This window comes from Poeciliopsis prolifica, unplaced genomic scaffold (genome assembly GCF_027474105.1).
Source record: "Poeciliopsis prolifica strain line A6 unplaced genomic scaffold, Auburn_PproV2 SCAFFOLD014, whole genome shotgun sequence".
Classification (NCBI taxonomy): Eukaryota; Metazoa; Chordata; class Actinopteri; order Cyprinodontiformes; family Poeciliidae; genus Poeciliopsis; species Poeciliopsis prolifica.
The window spans coordinates 1393115-1411076 of record NW_026562389.1 but is presented as its reverse complement, the minus strand read 5'-3'; the positions used below and the strand labels follow the sequence as shown (position 1 = coordinate 1411076).

General features: G+C 36.5%; 2 protein-coding genes across 4 annotated transcripts in view; both read left to right on the top strand.

The window, feature by feature from the left end:
• The window catches only part of pde4d (phosphodiesterase 4D, cAMP-specific), a 190699-nt gene that overhangs the window by 112993 nt on the left and 59744 nt on the right, over positions 1 to 17962 (top strand). The window lies entirely within an intron of this gene.
• LOC129366087 (uncharacterized) lies at positions 9297 to 10666 on the top strand. Its single transcript, XM_055039692.1, has 2 exons — positions 9297 to 10145; positions 10268 to 10666. The coding sequence occupies exons 1-2, from the start codon at positions 9321 to 9323 to the stop codon at positions 10595 to 10597; spliced, it is 1155 nt and encodes a 384-aa protein (XP_054895667.1). The 5' UTR covers positions 9297 to 9320; the 3' UTR covers positions 10598 to 10666.

Sequence of the window (17962 nt, the reverse complement as noted above, 5' to 3'; positions counted from 1 at the left end):
TCTGTAATATTTAGCCAGTCTAAATACACATAGAGAAATCTTATTAATTTATCTTAAGTTAATCACAAACCATAAGGTTGCGTGTCTTTATAATAGCCCCATCATAAGCAGCATGTGCCTGTGCTGCTTTCACCTAATGGCAATGTTGTGTTTCACTGCTAATCTGTTTATCTAATCAGATGCCTAGGGTGGGGGGTCTATCTCATTAACTTGCAGGATATTGATTTCCTGTGCTGTAGTGGAGCACGTTACAGTTGCCCATTTCCACATTCCTAGATGGGAAGAATGCCCGTTGCCTTCCTCATAGCTCATCAATCGATCCCGCCTCGCCTCAGCTCGAGGTTGTTGTGTTCTGCGTGCAGGTTTGTATGCTCGCAGTCATGCCTGGATGTGAAAATAGCTACTAAAGGAGATTGATTGCTAGACGGGCATGTTTTACGTATAAAGGCCGGTTGACAGAAAGACAAAGATTGATGGTGCTGAAAGAGTTTTACTTGCCACTACTCTTTTTTGTTTTTGTTTTTTTCTCTCTTGTTTCAGGCAGGCCATTGCAGCACCTCTCATTTTGGCGCTTGCAGCATTTCACCTTATTGTTCTTCAACAACTGCATAATTGTACATGCATGACAAAGTTGGAGTTTTTGTCAGATATTTACCTTCAACCTTTCATTGCTGCAAAGTTTAAAAATCCACTAATAAACATTTAGCAATAAGCTGCATGGGGAAGCAAAACCCTTGTGGAGAAAATGGGGAGAGGGATTATAACATCATTGTAGTAGTCTACATGAAAAAACCAAACAAACAAAAAGCATCTAAAACTGCTTATTAGCTTAGTTGCCCATGATTGCTATCGCTTCTGATCCCAGCAGAGTTCATGAGCCATATTGACAAAAGCTGTTGTATGTCTTCTCTTCTGCTTCCAACAGTGTTGTAGTGAAAAGGTAATTTGTCAATCCTGTGTTTTTGGAGTTTTAACTGACAAAAGTGTGGGAGTGGCCTCTTTCGTATAAAGTACATCAGTGTCACTGTGTGACTGCAATGAGGGTGGCATGTGTGCGCACGTGTGTGTAAGAGTGTGTGACAGCAATGCGTCATTCTGCAACTTGCAAAGGCCCCAGAGCTCCCCTTTGGTATCTCCCATGCTGCTGCCGTTATGCAACTATGCTATTCTCTCACCACTGGCCCCTCTCTCACTCTCCCATCTTTCTGTCTTCGTCTCTCACGACTTGTTTTTGTGTGTGTGTGTGTGTGTGTATGCATGCTGTAACTGGAGAGAGTATAGATATTTTTGGAGCCGTGGTGTTTGAGTGGGATTTAAGGGATTATTTGTGCCGATGCAGAGCTCAGCGTGATGTTCCAGCAGGCCAGCAGGCTCCAGCTCTCTCTAGTCGAACATTTTCACTTTTTTATTCTGACGTTTTATGTTCTGTTCTATCTGTACCTTCTTTCTGTATAATTGTGCCCTCTCAATGCATTGATCCCCACCCACTCCTTCTCTGCAGTATACCTTCCTCCCAGTGATATAGCTGCCGCATAGTTATAGAGGCTTATTAGTACTCCCTCCACACCAGTCACTTTAAAACAGCTCAGTTCTACACTTTGCAGCTACTCTGTTGCCTGTTTTTATGACGAATATATCAGACAAAAAAAAAACCTACAAGATTTCGAAGTTGTAGAAAAAACATTTATTTATAATGTCATCGCTGGGTCATCTCAATAAATTATTATTGAAGGATAGTTATTTTAGTGTGTAATTCTATAATCTCTAATCATTCAAAGTCACTAAAAATAAAGTCTTATTATATATTTTGCTCCATATATAATGAATTTCTATATTGTGTCTCAGTTTAAGAAATTACTTCCAAAAAGTACAGTATTTTTTGACCATGCTCGAATATTTTGAGATGTACCTAAAGATCTTCTGAACACTTAATTTTAACCGTGAAATACGTCTATTTTGCATAGTTTGAGTAAATTTATTAAACAGCAGCTGCCTAAAGTCTCCTTCTTATGTGCAGTTCTTTTTATTCATTGAGCAGTATGTATAGGTATACCAAAGCTGTAGCCATATCACCACAAACTCACAACTGAATGACTAGAGGCCATTATTTTCACAGGCTGAGCTGTCTGTTTCACAATGGCTCAAGCAAACTTTCTCTTATTTACAACAGTTGACTGACGTCTGCAACAAGCTATCTTTTCTCTATACTGTAGGTGACATGACTCTGTTACAGTAATGACAGATTTGCATTTGGAAGAGGTGCATGTGTCCATTATTACTGCTGACACTTTTAATAATGCCTATAACCTGACATTTAAATGATCTTGGTGTTAAAGGTTTGTTGTTTATTTGCCCATCTCTGCTGCTCTCACTTTGCAGAGATGTGTGCTTTTCTGAGAGAAAATTTGGAACAGTGACTGACATAAAAATGCTTAAACTACCCTAAAAACATTGGTGTCTATCTGTTGGAAAATATCCCATACACAAACCTTGTCTGGTATTTTAGTTATCTGTTTTCAGTACAGAATATTATTTGGTATTGTCTTAAAATATATTTGCAGAATGATTTGGAAAAGCTAGACAATTTTAGGGTTTTGAAAAGCGAGCCCATTAGTTTGCATCAGTAGGCCAGTGATGTCTCTAATGCAATAGACTAATTTACACTTACAATGTCATATGAACAGATAATGCACAGTCCCGCCAATGCATATTATCATTTCACCAGCATATGTTGCAGTACACTCTAAAAAAATGTTTTCATGCTTTAAAAATGTGAAGGTTTCATATTATATATATTTGAACTCAATGTAAATTTACTTTTCTATAATTTTATGACATGTATAGGTAATTTATTTAAATCTTAATTTCTATGTTGCCTCTAAAAAAATTATATAACACAGATAGAGAACCTTTATTATACTTTTCCCTTTGACAAATGACGATTAACTCCAGCTCAATTCCTATTTCACGTTTGAATATTTTTTTATATTACATCAAACAAACTCTCAAAGATAGATTCTGGAGAGTCTATATATGGCCGCATATATGGAGTATAGTATGCAGTGAGGTTACCACTGCATACTGAAGCATTACCACTGCTTCAGTATGCAGTGGTAATGAATTACCATGCTCTGTCCTGCTTCTGCTCCTCCAACACCCCAGCATCCACCCATGGGTTACGAGTTCAGAGACGCTTCTGTACTCCCTGCCAGGTGGGAGATGTGTTGCTGAGGCAGTAGATGTATAATTATTAATGTTACTCAGTAACAGTTGAGCAACAAAGGCATAGAATTATAATATCAGATCCGTCAATGATCTAAATGTTGGTAAGTATGCAGAAGTGACATTTTGTGGCAAATTGAACTGATGGGATTCACAGTCACAATTAATTAATTATTTGTAAAAGTATTATAGTATCATTGTAATAGTAATATTATTATTTCTGTGTAAATTAAATGTGTTTCAAAGTGTGTTGAGGATAATCCATGGAAATACTACTGCTTGGATGCCATTTTGTCTTGTAACGTCAAGGACTTCCAGCTTTTCTATGATGTGTAAAATCCTAGTATAAATATTTTGGTGAAATATGTCAATCTTTGGAATGGCTCCTCCTTTTTCCAGGCAGTAGCTCTCTGCAGCATGAATGTCTTTGCTGAACATCACGAATGGAGAATTCTCAAACAGGATGGCACAAAAGATGTAATTTTTTTTCCACTTTAGATGGCATTCAGTTCAAAGGCGTGCTTTATTTAGACTGCTATGAAATGAATTAGATCTTTAATATTTTCATGTTTCACTCCTTCAAACCTCTTTCTGTGTTTTTTTTTTCAAGTGGAATTTTTTTTTTTATATTGATTTTTTTTTTCTATGTTGCCTGTAATGAACTTTTCCTGTATTTTGTTTATTTTTAATCTTTTTAAATCTTCATCTGTTGTCTGGATTAAAAAACCCTACAACAAATATTTATTTTGGTGACATAATTCTCCATCATACATTTGATACTGTTGTTTTCATGTGTTTGATGTCACTTTTGGTGTCAATTATATCACTATTTCCGAGTTAGTCACACTCAGCGGGGCTGAAAATTGTATCCTCAGTGTGATTCCTCCAATTATAGCTGCTAATTGTAGTTCCAGGCGTAGACGTGGAAGTCATTGGTTTCACAATATTGGTAGACTGGAAGTAGGACAACTGTAATTTTCCCCCTTTGATGAAAGTCTGAGTCAAACCTTTGAGTTATTTCCAGTAGGTAGGTTCATACCTATTACTTTGACAGGGAAAACATTTAAAGATTATTTTTATTTTTAATTACTTAACTCAAAATAAGCTGAAAATTTAAACATTTTAAAAACGCAATCAAAACAGTGAAGTTACTGATGATTCTAACAGATGTATTACCTGTCGATACTGATTACCTTGTCTTCCTAAATTTGAAGAAATTAGTATTTTGTGGCACGTAAAATCCTGTCATTTCTAAATTCGGTATTTTTGAAATGCTGCCTTTGTTTTTTGCCCTTTATATACTTCATAATCTATAATCAAGCTTAAATGCTCTATCAATAATCCAATTATTTCACATTCCTGGTTAAATAAGTGACAGAGTATGTTAGATGGAACTTTTCACCATGAGATTCTTTACATTTTTTTCTTATTAGATCACTGATTTCACATTCAAGTGCACTTATAGGTAGTACAGCTAATGTCACAGAGCTGTGATTCTATTGCTGTGAAATATTTTATAATGTTAAAAAAATCTGAGGCAGCCTTTGACACAAACGACATGTAAATAGTCATGCCTCCCTTGATACAGTGGACATCCCCTGGTGAAACATGCCGGGACAGAAACTGCTGGACATCTAATGACAGTTTTATCAGGGTCGATAGGAGCCATTGTGCCTTGGAGCATCAACATCTGCTGGTGGGAATAATTGAACAAAAATATGTTAATATATTTTCATGCAGGTCTTATCAAGTGTAGCTACTCTTTGAGTAGCTACCCTGGCTATTAATTGACTTTTAAGTGTAGCTACTCTTTGAGTAGCTACACTTGATCAAAAAAGATTCATCTAGATATTAACATCATCCATACCTATCAGGCTGGATGAAGTGAAACTGAACTATTGTTTGCTGTAACTGCCAATGCATGTGCTAATTCACATGCATTATTACTATATCCGTAATGAGTTACCGTTTCTACATGGTGATGTTGGTCACAACACTCAGACTACTAGTTTGGTGGAAAACAGTTGTAGGGTTTGCTAAAAACAAAAACTTAAAAACAATAAAAATCATTTAAACAAATTATTTCTTGATTAAAAATATGTGCTTTTACACATATAAATCACAGTAGCCTCATATGTAGTTAGTTTACTCTTCTGTTTGAGTTTTCTGGTAATTTATTTTTCAACAAAGACAGTGTGGTAGATATACAATTTTAGATTTAGTGCTGGATTCATGATCCCATCCTGTTTTTTCGTCTTATCATGTGAAACGCACAGGTGCATAACAAGAAATGAGCGCATGTGCGCACATGCAAGCCTGCTGTGGACTACATACCCAGTACGACTCGGATGTTTTTAACCACAGTTGTGCAAACGCTAAACCGGAAGGCGTAGACGTAGTCATCTCAAACGACTCTCCTTCCTCCTGTGCTCAACATCTGTTTATGTTTGAGTGTGAACTATTCTTCACTTCAGTAGTCGGCTCACTTGAAAAATCTCCACCAAAATATTTTTGATTTCAGAGCAGACTGTTTGTGAGAACTGCTTTCTTTTTCCAGTCTAGCATGATGTCAGAAGTTCATTCCACCGACCTTAATTGCCCCCAACCTCCCCCAGATTTCACATGCATATAATGAACCTCACACACACACAGAGCCTCTCACCCACCCTCAGACTTTTTAAGGCTCTTAACACATCTTAAAACTCTATAGTTGCAACACTGACTCTTTAAAATATTTAGGGGAACTGACTCAATTAAATGCTCCTTCATTCTTCAACCCGCAGTAAAAATGTTCCATGTGATGTCTTGGGCTCACAGCAGTCCCCTCCTGCCTGGGGGTTCTGCTGTGCTGACAGGTTTCCTGTGGTGATGGTGAGATTTAGCTGAAAGTTTGACTTTTAAATGTCACAAGGCCCGTTGCAGCAGACAACGGAGTCATGGTCACAGCTGTCTAATCCTTGGCAATGTCTATCAGATTCACTCAGGTGTACAATGTCCTCTGACATATCACACATAGAATTAGGATTGTTTGTATTAATGCTATTTTAAAAATCAAAGTATTTTCTTTAAATTTGACTCTTTGAGGATAAAATTTTGTGCTGGCACACAGCTTTAGTGTTAAATAAATATTTTAGTATTTGTATGTCTGAAAAAGTTATGAATTAATTATTGTTGAATAAATGACACTTGAAGTGAATATACATAGTCTAGAACACTGTAATTATAAGCCTACTTCTGATTGCGGAAGTCAATTTTACAGTTTACTTCACAGTGATTCATCACTTTGGCAGGCGTTTTATTCATGCACTATTGTTCTGGTTATTAAACTGAAACCAGATTTACCCACGAATCCTTTTTTTTCTTCTTGACAAAAATGTTCTGTGTTGATCCTTCCTACTCACAAAAAGTATTAAATGAATGATAGTTTCTCAGAAAATAATGAAATCTACCAAAAGAGTTAACTTGTTTCTCATATGATCATCCACACATTTGGAAAACTTAGAAACACTTTCATGGCTTGACACAATTCACACATTCTCTTCTCTTCACACATTGTCATGCTCTATACCAGTGCCCCCCTTGCCTCATCTGGACCTCCATATTATCACCTCTTACGCAGTACAGATCATGGTTTCAACATCAGACTTTTTTGACTTAATTATTTGTCCTTGTTAGAAACATTTATCAGTAAGTTAGGTATATATTCACATGATAGCATGGCACAGTTGCTCCAGATGTGTCTGCTGCATATTTATTATGCAATTCTCCTGTTCCATTAGATCCTAAAGTATCTTGGTTGGTTTAAATCTGATACTGCTGAGCCTCTAGGGTACAGTGAACTTGTTAGGCTGAAGAAACCAGGATGGGATGATTTGAACTCAGTAACATGGTTCATTATCCTGCTGGAATTAGCCAGCAGAACGCAGGCACACTGCGGTCATAAAGGGATGGATCAGTGCACCAGTTCTCCTCCACACTCCAACATCGACGAGGCATTTATATCGACACAACATCCACTCACAAGATCCTATAGTCTCTTCAGTCCACACTCTTTATAGATAAGAGGTGACAGTGTAGAAGTGAAAATCTGAAACACTCAACATGTCTCCTCTGGCACCAACAACCATGCCTCACCTTTGTTTCATTCTGATTCTCATTTTGAACTTCAGCAAATAGTATATTCCACATAGAAACTCTTAAAAGCCTCAAATTGCTGCAATGTGATTGGCTGATTCACTATTTATGTTGGAGCAGATGGAACAGGCATAAGTAATGAGGTGGTTGATGGGTACGTCTCTTTTGCATTTGGAATTGGAAACGGGCCTCATAAGGGCATAATAAAACTATTCATACAACAAGAGTCTTGTATTATTCTTAAGGTTCCTCATACCTCAAGAATAATACATGATGGTGACGGTGAAGGCAAGGAAAAGCCATTATGCAAACGACAACTTAGGCAAGACATGATGAAAATGTTCTTAAACTTACATCAGGCTTTTAACACTTGACATGAGGGCTCACCAAACTAACAGATATAAAAAACCCACAAATGAAACTAAAGAATCACTGATTCTACTTTTTACAACATAATAGGACTGAAGCATGCAGATAATCAAGGCTAAAACAAAACCGAGACAAGGGAGACGAGGATAACGAATATGTACAAGACCAGACATGAGAACTAGTTGAGACCAACGGAAACAATACCATGATCTAATTGAAATAAAACATGACACAGGGACACTAAGAACTCAAACCCACAGACAAAACAACGAATAGCAGAAACCTGTGGAACAAGATTGAACATAAAACCTCATGAGAAAAACACTAAACACCCATCCACCATGACACAAAATAAACAGCAACAACTCATTAAACAAATGTCAGCGTGTTCATCATTTTGCAACATAAATATTTCCAGGTGTCTTCCAAAGCTTTTGGATTCTCATTGGGACTTTGTACAAGAAATTCATCTATGCCTTAAAAGTAAACCATGGTAAATGGTAAAACCATGTGTTACAAATGTGTGCATCTCGTCGTGCATTCCCTCTTGCTGAACATTTTCTCTCAGCTTAGTGGTGTTTGATGGACAACCCAAACCCTTTTACCCAGCCAAATCTCCAGACAATGAATGCAGCGTGTGAAAACATAGATGCATCTATTCAAGGCCGGATTTGACACGCTGAAGGATTCGTTGCTCATTACTTGGTGAGAGAAAGGATTGCCTGTCAAGTAGCTGAACTCATGGAGGTTGTTGTGCTGTGGTTTTGCTTTTCTACATACGTTTGGAAAACTGTAGGAATGTGATTGTGCGGTCGTTTTTTTGTTTTATGCATTGGATAATTTTATTCAATTAGAGCACTTCTTGTGTATGTATGGAAGCCCGTTTCCGCCACTCTGTTAAAAAAATTAAATAAAATTATCTCATTATAATGAGATAGTATCTCAAAATAATGAGATAGTATCTCATTATAATGAGATAGTATCTCAAAATAATGAGATACTATCTCATTATAATGAGATTGTATCTCATTATAATGAGATTGTATCTCAAAATAATGAGATAGTATCTCATTATAATGAGATTGTATCTCATTATAATGAGATTGTATCTCAAAATAATGAGATAGTATCTCATTATAATGAGATAGTATCTCAAAATAATGAGATAGTATCTCATTATAATGAGATAGTATCTCAAAATAATGACATAGTATCTCATTATAATGAGATAGTATCTCAAAATAATGAGATAGTATCTCATTATAATGAGATACTATCTCAAAATAATGAGATAGTATCTCATTATAATGAGATAGTATCTCAAAATAATGAGATACTATCTCATTATAATGAGATCGTATCTCAAAATAATGAGATACTATCTCATTATAATGAGATACTATCTCAAAATAATGAGATAGTATCTCATTATAATGAGATAGCATCTCAAAATAATGAGATACTATCTCATTATAATGAGATAGTATCTCAAAATAATGAGATAGTATCTCATTATAATGAGATAGTATCTCATTATAATGAGATAACTTTAGTTGGCCCTATAGTTTGAAATATGCTCAGCTTGATAGAAAGAAATGGATATTGATAACATCATTGAGCAATACTTCAGAAGTGGTTTTACTAATCTTGAAATTTTGGGAGTTTTGGAAGAAACCCATAATGTCAAATTAAGTCTCCGGACGCTGGAGAGAAGACTGCAAAAGAAGCGCCTTTGGCGTAGAAAAAATAAGACAGATGTTGCAGAAGTGGCCTCTTTTATAGAGCATCAACTACAAGGATCTGGGAGACAGCACGGCTACAGGTGGATGCACCAGAAATGTTGGATGGCTGGCATAGTCACAGACAGAGAAACAGTACGTCTTTTGATGCGCCTATTGGATCCCAACCGGGTTGACCTGCGTGCACAAAATCGCTTGAGACGACGCTTATATGTCAGTCGGGGACCAAACTATGTCTGGCACATCGATGGGTACGATAAATTAAAGCCTTATGGGATATGTATTAATGGATGCATAGATGGCTTTTCAAGGAAAATGATCTGGCTCGAAGCATATAAGACTAATAGTGATCCTCACATTATTGCTGGCTATTTCATTGACGCTGTGATGGAGTATAATGGATTTCCTCAAAAGATACGAATGGATCATGGCACAGAGAACACTTATGTGGCAGCGATGCAAAGATTTCTGCACAACACCGAGAATGAAAATGGTTTTGACTCTGTTATTCTCGGTCCGAGTACAGGAAATCAAAGGATAGAGCGATGGTGGTGCACTTTAAGAAGTGAATGTACCCAGTTTTGGATGGAACATTTCGACCAGCTTAAAGCTGATGGCTATTTTGTTGACAGTTTTCTGGACAAATCACTGATCCAGTTTTGCTTCTTACAAACAATACAGGTACTATAAATTTACTTCTTACTTTTAGCACACAAATCTGAAATAAGTTACAAATAATACAGAAGCATGAATTTTTTTAACAACTATTTTATTTTATTTTTTTCAATTTTTTTATCATACAGATGGAGCTGGATGAAGTTGTTCATACATGGAATGACCATCGAATACGATCTACAAATAATCCTCGGGCTCCTCCTGGTCGTCCCACATTAATGCATGGTGTTCCCAACCTGTATGGGGTTCCAAACTTTTTACAGTCTGCTAATCTAACAAAGCTGGAAATATGTGTAGAAGAATGTCATTTCAAGGACTTTCCCTGTGATGTCGATGTATTTCACTTATGCACTGAACTCATGACAGAGCACAGACTGGTAATGACAGATGATGTATATGAAATTACTAATCTTTATGTAAGACTCCGCCAAATGATCAGTGATGGGCTGAGGGAATAGTTTCTCTAAATCGCCCAGGTTAACAAGTCAGATATTATGTCAGTATGTCCTGTGTAAACATTGCGATTGTAAAACTTAAATGCTTGAATGAGTTACAATTTGTTTCTATGGTTTATTTAAAAACACTAATACATTTTAGTTTCCTTCAACATTGAGGTCAAGGTCAATCTACTAATTTCTATGTATTAAATCTTCTTTATTATTGCAAAAATACAAGCCTCTTCTTCAAAACAGCACTAAATAGTGACAGCATTTGCAGGTTCTCTGTTTTCTTACCCTTACTTAGTCGGGGAAAGTGTTATATGTACAAGGCAATGTTTTAATCATGTTATTACTAACAGATAACCATTTGTGACAATTTTCCTACCAACATGATTGTTTGCAGTTGGTATTAATTCGATAAGAGTACAAATGTTGTCATTACTCTTGACATACAGTACAGACCAAAAGTTTGGACTCACCTTTTCATTCAATGAGTTTCCTTTATTTTCATGACTATTGACATTGTAGATTCACACTGAAGGCATCAAACTATGAATTAACACATGTGGAAATATGGACTAAACCAGGTGTGTCAAACTCATTTTTGTTTTGGGCCAAATCAAGATCATGAAGGCTCTTAAAGGGCTGGTTGTGCCAGAATGAGTTGATAAAACTTGTTCACAAACGGTTAATATGTCAATGAATTCTTAAAATTACATAATATTATTGAAGATTTCCCTTCAGGAACTTATAATAAATGTGACTGTTTATTTACTCGCTGTATAAATCATGGACTATAATCATACATCAACTAAATACTCAAGAAATTGGAGGGATTGGTTGATATAAATTGGCAGTAAACAGATAAAAAACTGCATTGATAGGATTGATAATATAATATTTATTCACACTTAGTGTTTAGTGTAGTCTGTGGAGGGCCACATAAAAAGCTACGGCGGGCCGGATTTGGCCCCCGGGCCTTGAGTTTGACACGTGTACTAAACCAAAAAAGTGTAAACCAACTGAAAATGTGCCTTATATTGTAGTTTCTTCAAAAGTAGCAACCTTTTGCTGTGATTACTGCAAAAGGTAAATATGATTAATGCAAATCACAGTAATCACAGACGACCTCTTGATAAGCTTCAAGAGGTCATCACCTGAAATGGTTTTCACCTCACAGGTGTGACCTGTCAGGTTAGTAAATGAGCTTTCTTGCAGGTTGTGTCCAAATTTTTGGTCTGTACCGTATATATGTTTTTCAGTATTATGGCCAATAAATATGTTTACAGTGCAACAGCAAAATATAACAGACCCTACACTTTATTCAAAATATTTTATTTTGTATTCTTTCAACAAAAATCCATTATTTTGACATTCCACTGACAGTTAACAGATCTGAATTTGCAGAACTTGTGCATATATGGAGTTTTGACAATCTACCCTTAAACAAACTAACAGCTGTGCTGCACAAACAAACATTCACCTCTCACAAATAGGTGATCCCTTTTTATAACATCTGTAGAAATTTGGGAATGGTAACATCACCCTGGTAAATTGTTATCTGTAAAACCTTAAATTCTGATAAGGAAATTTTGGGGGAAAACATCTACTTAGATTTTGATAGGCAACTTGTTACTTTAAATAGCCACCTTAATCTCTTTTTTTTCCTCTTCCTCCATCACTTTAAATCTTTAAATAATGTCCATGACCCATACATTAGAGTCCAAAACCTTGTTCATTTCAGCACTGAAATCTGGATAGCTATCATAATAGATTGACAGCTCGAGGACACAGCTACATGTGTGAGCCACAGGTCTTCTGAGAAACCCTTGAATCTTTGTAAAATCAATAAGAATTTTCTTATCCAAGAACAGGTCTGAACCTGTGCAGAACCTTAGAAACAAGGACAGATGCTGCAAATCTGCGTTCCTGATATATGTGCTAACATACTTTTGAATGTCCTTCTGATGACCACTCATTTCCTGAGGAAAGACAATGGACTTCAAAACTTTTCTTGCATTTGGTTGTAAGTTTTCATACACTGAAGAAAGATCCTGGAAGCTGTTCCCGGTGTTACTGAGTGTTTTGGCCCACTGTTCAATAACATAAGCAGGCTCTTGGACAAGTGTTTTGTGTGCAAGCTCCTGGAGGATTTCATTTACGTTGCTGGCAGTTGGCATTCGTCTGCAACTGTAGTTATCAAGAATCTCTATCAATTCCTCTTGGTCAACACTGCTGAAGTCTGACTGCCATGACTGAAACACAAAGCGCTCAGATTCAGGCATGCACTTAAGGAAATTCTCCACTACATCACTTTTTACCTGTCCAAAGGCTGCTTGCTCTAGTATGACAGGTGCAATCTTCATAGGAAGATATTTCTCTCTTGTCCATCCAAAAACAATTATTCGGCCTACACTCTCCCACTGGCTCTGTCCATAATCATGTCTCAGAAAAGGCACTCTGTAAGTTTTTTCCTGTAGTACATTGGTCATAGAATTCTTTCCAGAATTCAGAAAGACAGTCTCTGACGACTCCTCCGTCATCATATCCCATCTCAGGAGTTCCATCTGGCAGTACTAGCTGGATTTCGAAGTCTCTATCTAAAAGTCTGTCATCACAGAAATGTGCTATGAGCTCAGGAAGTACCTGTCCTCTGTGAACTATCAGTATCTCCTTCACTGCTTTGGCAGATGATGTGGATTGGGGGGAGTTGGCAAAGTATCGTCCAAAATCTGTGGCTCACTGTCAGAAAATGGTCCTAGAAACACTATGCCACTGCTATCCAAATCCTCCTCCCTAAGCTCTGTAGACTGAAGTGAAAAGTTTATATTGTCATGATTTGTTATGTTTCCAATAAATAGAAAGTCAGGAGTTACTTCTGTGGACATTGTGGATTGGCTGGTCATTGCAACATTAACAGCAGATGAAGAAGAGGGCTGACTCACAGAACTGGCTTGATCCTGAAAAAATGGTGAAGGCAAAACTTCATCTTGACTGACTGACTGGTTAGCCTTCTTTTTATGGGTGGTCAGGTAAAACCTGAGAATAGTCAGTTTTTTGTAACATGAAACATTTGTCCAACAGTGATTTTGTCATCAACTGCCACTTCCTGATAATCTTTCAGATCTATTTCAAAATCTGCTATGGACCCTTCTCTATTCTTCCATTTGGAAAGAAAATGCCAACAGCTATTTGGATTAACTCACTTTTTTTTAGCATCCTTTGAAACATCAACCTTCCTTGTTCCACCACCTCTTCTTGCTCTTACTTGTTTAAAAGCCTGTTGGTCTTCATCATAAAGCAGCCAGCCTATTTCTATTTTTCTCTTTGACTTCAGAGCATTCTTCTTAACGTTTGTTTCAGATTGCTCTTCTTTTTCCAGACCACAACCATCTTGATGAGCAGTTTTCCTTTTACCCAGCTTTGATTTCAGGCGCTCAAACAGTTTTGATTTGTGACTGTTTGGGGGACCAGTTTCCTTCCTTTTACAGTATCCTAATAGGGCGATGCGGTCTCCATATGATGGCAAATAACTCTTTAGCTCTTCATCTGTCATGAGTTGGATGACACTGCTATCAATCTAAACAAGAAGAATAAAAAATTATTTATTTTAAAACTTATGGAACTAGAATTGCATGCAAATTATTTGAATTCAATTATATAACATTGCTAGACACATGCCTTAAACAAACTGTAATTTTTGAAATACTGATTTATTTTTAGCTTGTACCTTCTCTCTCAGCATGGTCTCAATAGTTTCCTCAGGAATATTTCTTTGTCTCAGGAAATCACTCAGGTCATCCATTCTGTGATCATACACTGGAAGGTGAAGATACACAAGACCATCATGTTTCCAATAAAATGTAAAGCAAGTCATACTACAAATTATAATTTTCCTGAAAAATTAATTATAATTCATAATGCCATTTATCCATCCATTTTCTAACACCATTGTCCCTAGTGCGGTTGGGAGGTGCTGGTGCCTATCTCTAGCTACGTTCTGGGCGAGAGGCGGGGTCACCCTGGACAGGTTGCCAGTCTGTCGCATGGCAACACAGAGAAAGACAGGACAAACAATTATGCACACACACACTCACACCTAGGGAGAATTTGGAAAGACCAATTACCCTGACAGTCATGTTTTTGGACTGTGGGAGGAAGCTGGAGAACCCGGAGAGAACCCACACATGCACAGAACATGCAGGCTCCATGCAGAAAGACCCCGGGCCGGGACATTCATAATTCCTTTAAGCGCAATTTATTTATTTTTTTGTGAAATGATTTTTACTAGGGGGCCTGCACAGTGGTGCAGTTACTAGCACTGTTGCCTTGCAGCAAGAAGGTCATAGGTTCGATTCCCTGCCCGGGGTCTTTCTGCACGGAGTTTGCATGTTCTCCCTGTGCATGGTGGGTTCTCCCCGGGTACTCCAGCTTCCTCCCACTGTCCAAAAACATGACTGTCAGGGTAATTGGTCTTTCCAAATTCTCCCTAGGTGTGAGTGTGTGTGTGCATGGTTGTTTGTCCTGTTTGTTTCTATGTTGCCCTGTGACAGACTGGCAACCTGTCCAGGTGACCCCACCTCTCGCCTGGAACGAAGCTGGAGAGGCAGCAGCAACTCCCAACCCCAATAGGAACAAGGGTGAACAGAAAATGGAATGCATCTTTTTAAACTTTTGTTTTATAATAACTATTACCACAGTTATTTTATTTGTGTAATTACACAAATTTATGCATATACAGTGGTTTAAATGGACACATCTTGAGAAACCTCTTTAAATTCACAGAAAAGATAAGAAAATATTTATTGGTAATAACAAAGAACTGTACCGTTCCATACTGACAATGTCTTTAGCAGTAGAAAAGGAAAGAAAATAAAATGAAGCTGTCTGAGGAGCATAAAGGTCTTTCAATGGAGAACTGGAGAAACACACTATAGCAGAGAAGTCACTTATACCGCTTGTGTGATGAGTTAAGGCTTGTGAAAATCCAGCTGGTGCACACCATCCACTCTTCTCTTTCTGAAACAACCTGCACTGTACAAAACCAAGCACATAATGTTTTGTTTGTTACTTGAACTTACTGATTAATCAAAGAAATTGATTTGCAAACAGACAAAACAATTATTTATTATTTTATTATTTGCTTGGGGACCAGGTACATAAAGTATTTAAATTTAATAAAAGAGAGAGATTCTGACAGAGTACGTGACATAAAATGCCACGACATATTTTAGTTTAACTTAAAAAAATACATAGGCTAGAGGTATCGTTTTGGCGTCGCAATGGTTTGGGAGCGTGATGCAGCATCTAGGAACTACTCACCAGTTATTACACTTTGTGGTAGACTGAACATGTATCATTACAGCAAATAAACGTACCACGTAATCCTCAGATATTAACTACAATCAACGAAAAGTCAGTTGTGCACTGACGAAGTGAAGAAACAGAAACCGGTAGCTAATTTTGATATCTTCAAAATTAGCTACCGTCGTCAGTATAACAAATTGATTACTTTATACTATGCTAGCTTATATTGCAGACTTAATTTAAATTAACAAAACCACAATTCTTACCGTTGTAAATAGCTACATTTAGCTAGGTGATTCCAGGCGGCAGGCGCGACCGATGGTACCGTCAAATCGGTCCAGGTGGACTGAACCAATTCGAAAGGGGGTTCAACCTCCACAGTCTCCTATCTCATTATATTGAGATACTATCTCATTATATTGAGATACTATCTCATTATATTGAGATACTATCTCATTATATTGAGATACTATCTCAATATTTTGAGATACTATCTCATTATATTGAGATACTATCTCATTATTTTGAGATACTATCTCATTATTTTGAGATACTATCTCATTATAATGAGATACTATCTCATTATATTGAGATACTATCTCATTATATTGAGATACTATCTCATTATTTTGAGATACTATCTCATTATTTTGAGATACTATCTCATTATAATGAGATAGTATCTCATTATAATGAGATACTATCTCATTATTTTGAAATACTATCTCATTATTTTGAGATACTATTTAATTATTTTGAGATACTATCTCATTATATTGAGATAGTATCTCATTATTTTGAGATACTATTCTCATTATTTTGAGATAGTATCTCATTATTTTGAGATAGTATCTCATTATAATGAGATACTATCTCATTATTTTGAGATACTATCTCATTATAATGAGATAATTTTATTTAATTTTTTTAACAGAGTGGCGGAAACGGGCTTCCATATGTATGAGAACAAATGAAGAGAGAAATATACTGAATTAAATGTAATGGAAATCTGAAAATAGTCACACAGTTAAAGATTAAGCAGATAATCAAGGCATATCTCAAACTTTATGCACATTTCTTTTTAAAATTAGTTTAAAGTTGTTTTTTTTCCATTTTTTTTCAACCTTTTTTAATGTGTCTCTCCTCCAATCTTATAATTATCCGTGTCCCAGCAGTTTGATATCTTATTTGTATGTATTTGCTTGTGCATTTGCTTGTTTCATGGACACATCCAAACTGAAATGTGAGACAAATATCTAAATATTTGAAGAAGTGTTTGTATGAGCTTGCGGTTTGCTGAGTGAATGAGTCGCTTTCAGGGGAAGATCTTTTGACACTCTGTATATCTCTCCTATAACATGTAGTTACTTCACCAGGTTAATGTCAGACAAATCCCCCACAGAGCTCTTTCCTACATGCTGGTTCTCCTTTATAATTCATACCCCTTAATGAGATTTAGGGCAGCCTCAGAAAAATAAAGAAAACTTGATGTAGTCACTCACATGATTTCTTCAACCAGATAAGTCACTTTTGTATTTCTTTCACTCAGAACCATAATATTTAGTCTCTTATCTCTTTGTTTGATTTGTTTATTTGGTTTCAGCTACAGTAACTGCTGTTACTGTCATCCAGACTGAAATTTGCATGACAGAAACGTCCCATGTTGTGTACATGGCAGGAAATTAGTCAACAATTACTTTTGTTATTTCTACTGCATAACATTATTTTTACTTACAAAATTTCACATCCTCAATCCCAATCAACATGCGATGTACAAAACAAACTCTTAATGTTTCAGAAAATTATTGAGTGGTGTTTGGATGCATCGTAAACCTGTTTATAGAAAGACGAAACAAATGTCCATGAGACCAATTTACCCTTGCTCTTTTTAAAACACAAAATAGGTATCCCCATTTGTATGAAAGAAATCTGTCTAGCTTTTAATATGCTCTCAAGATTAAGGCCTCAAACATTTCTTTGTGTTTGAATTATTCTCCTATGAGGGAGGCACAGTTTTGTGTTAGATGTTAGATATTTATCAGGGTCCTAAGAGCAGAGTGATGGAGGTTGCTTACT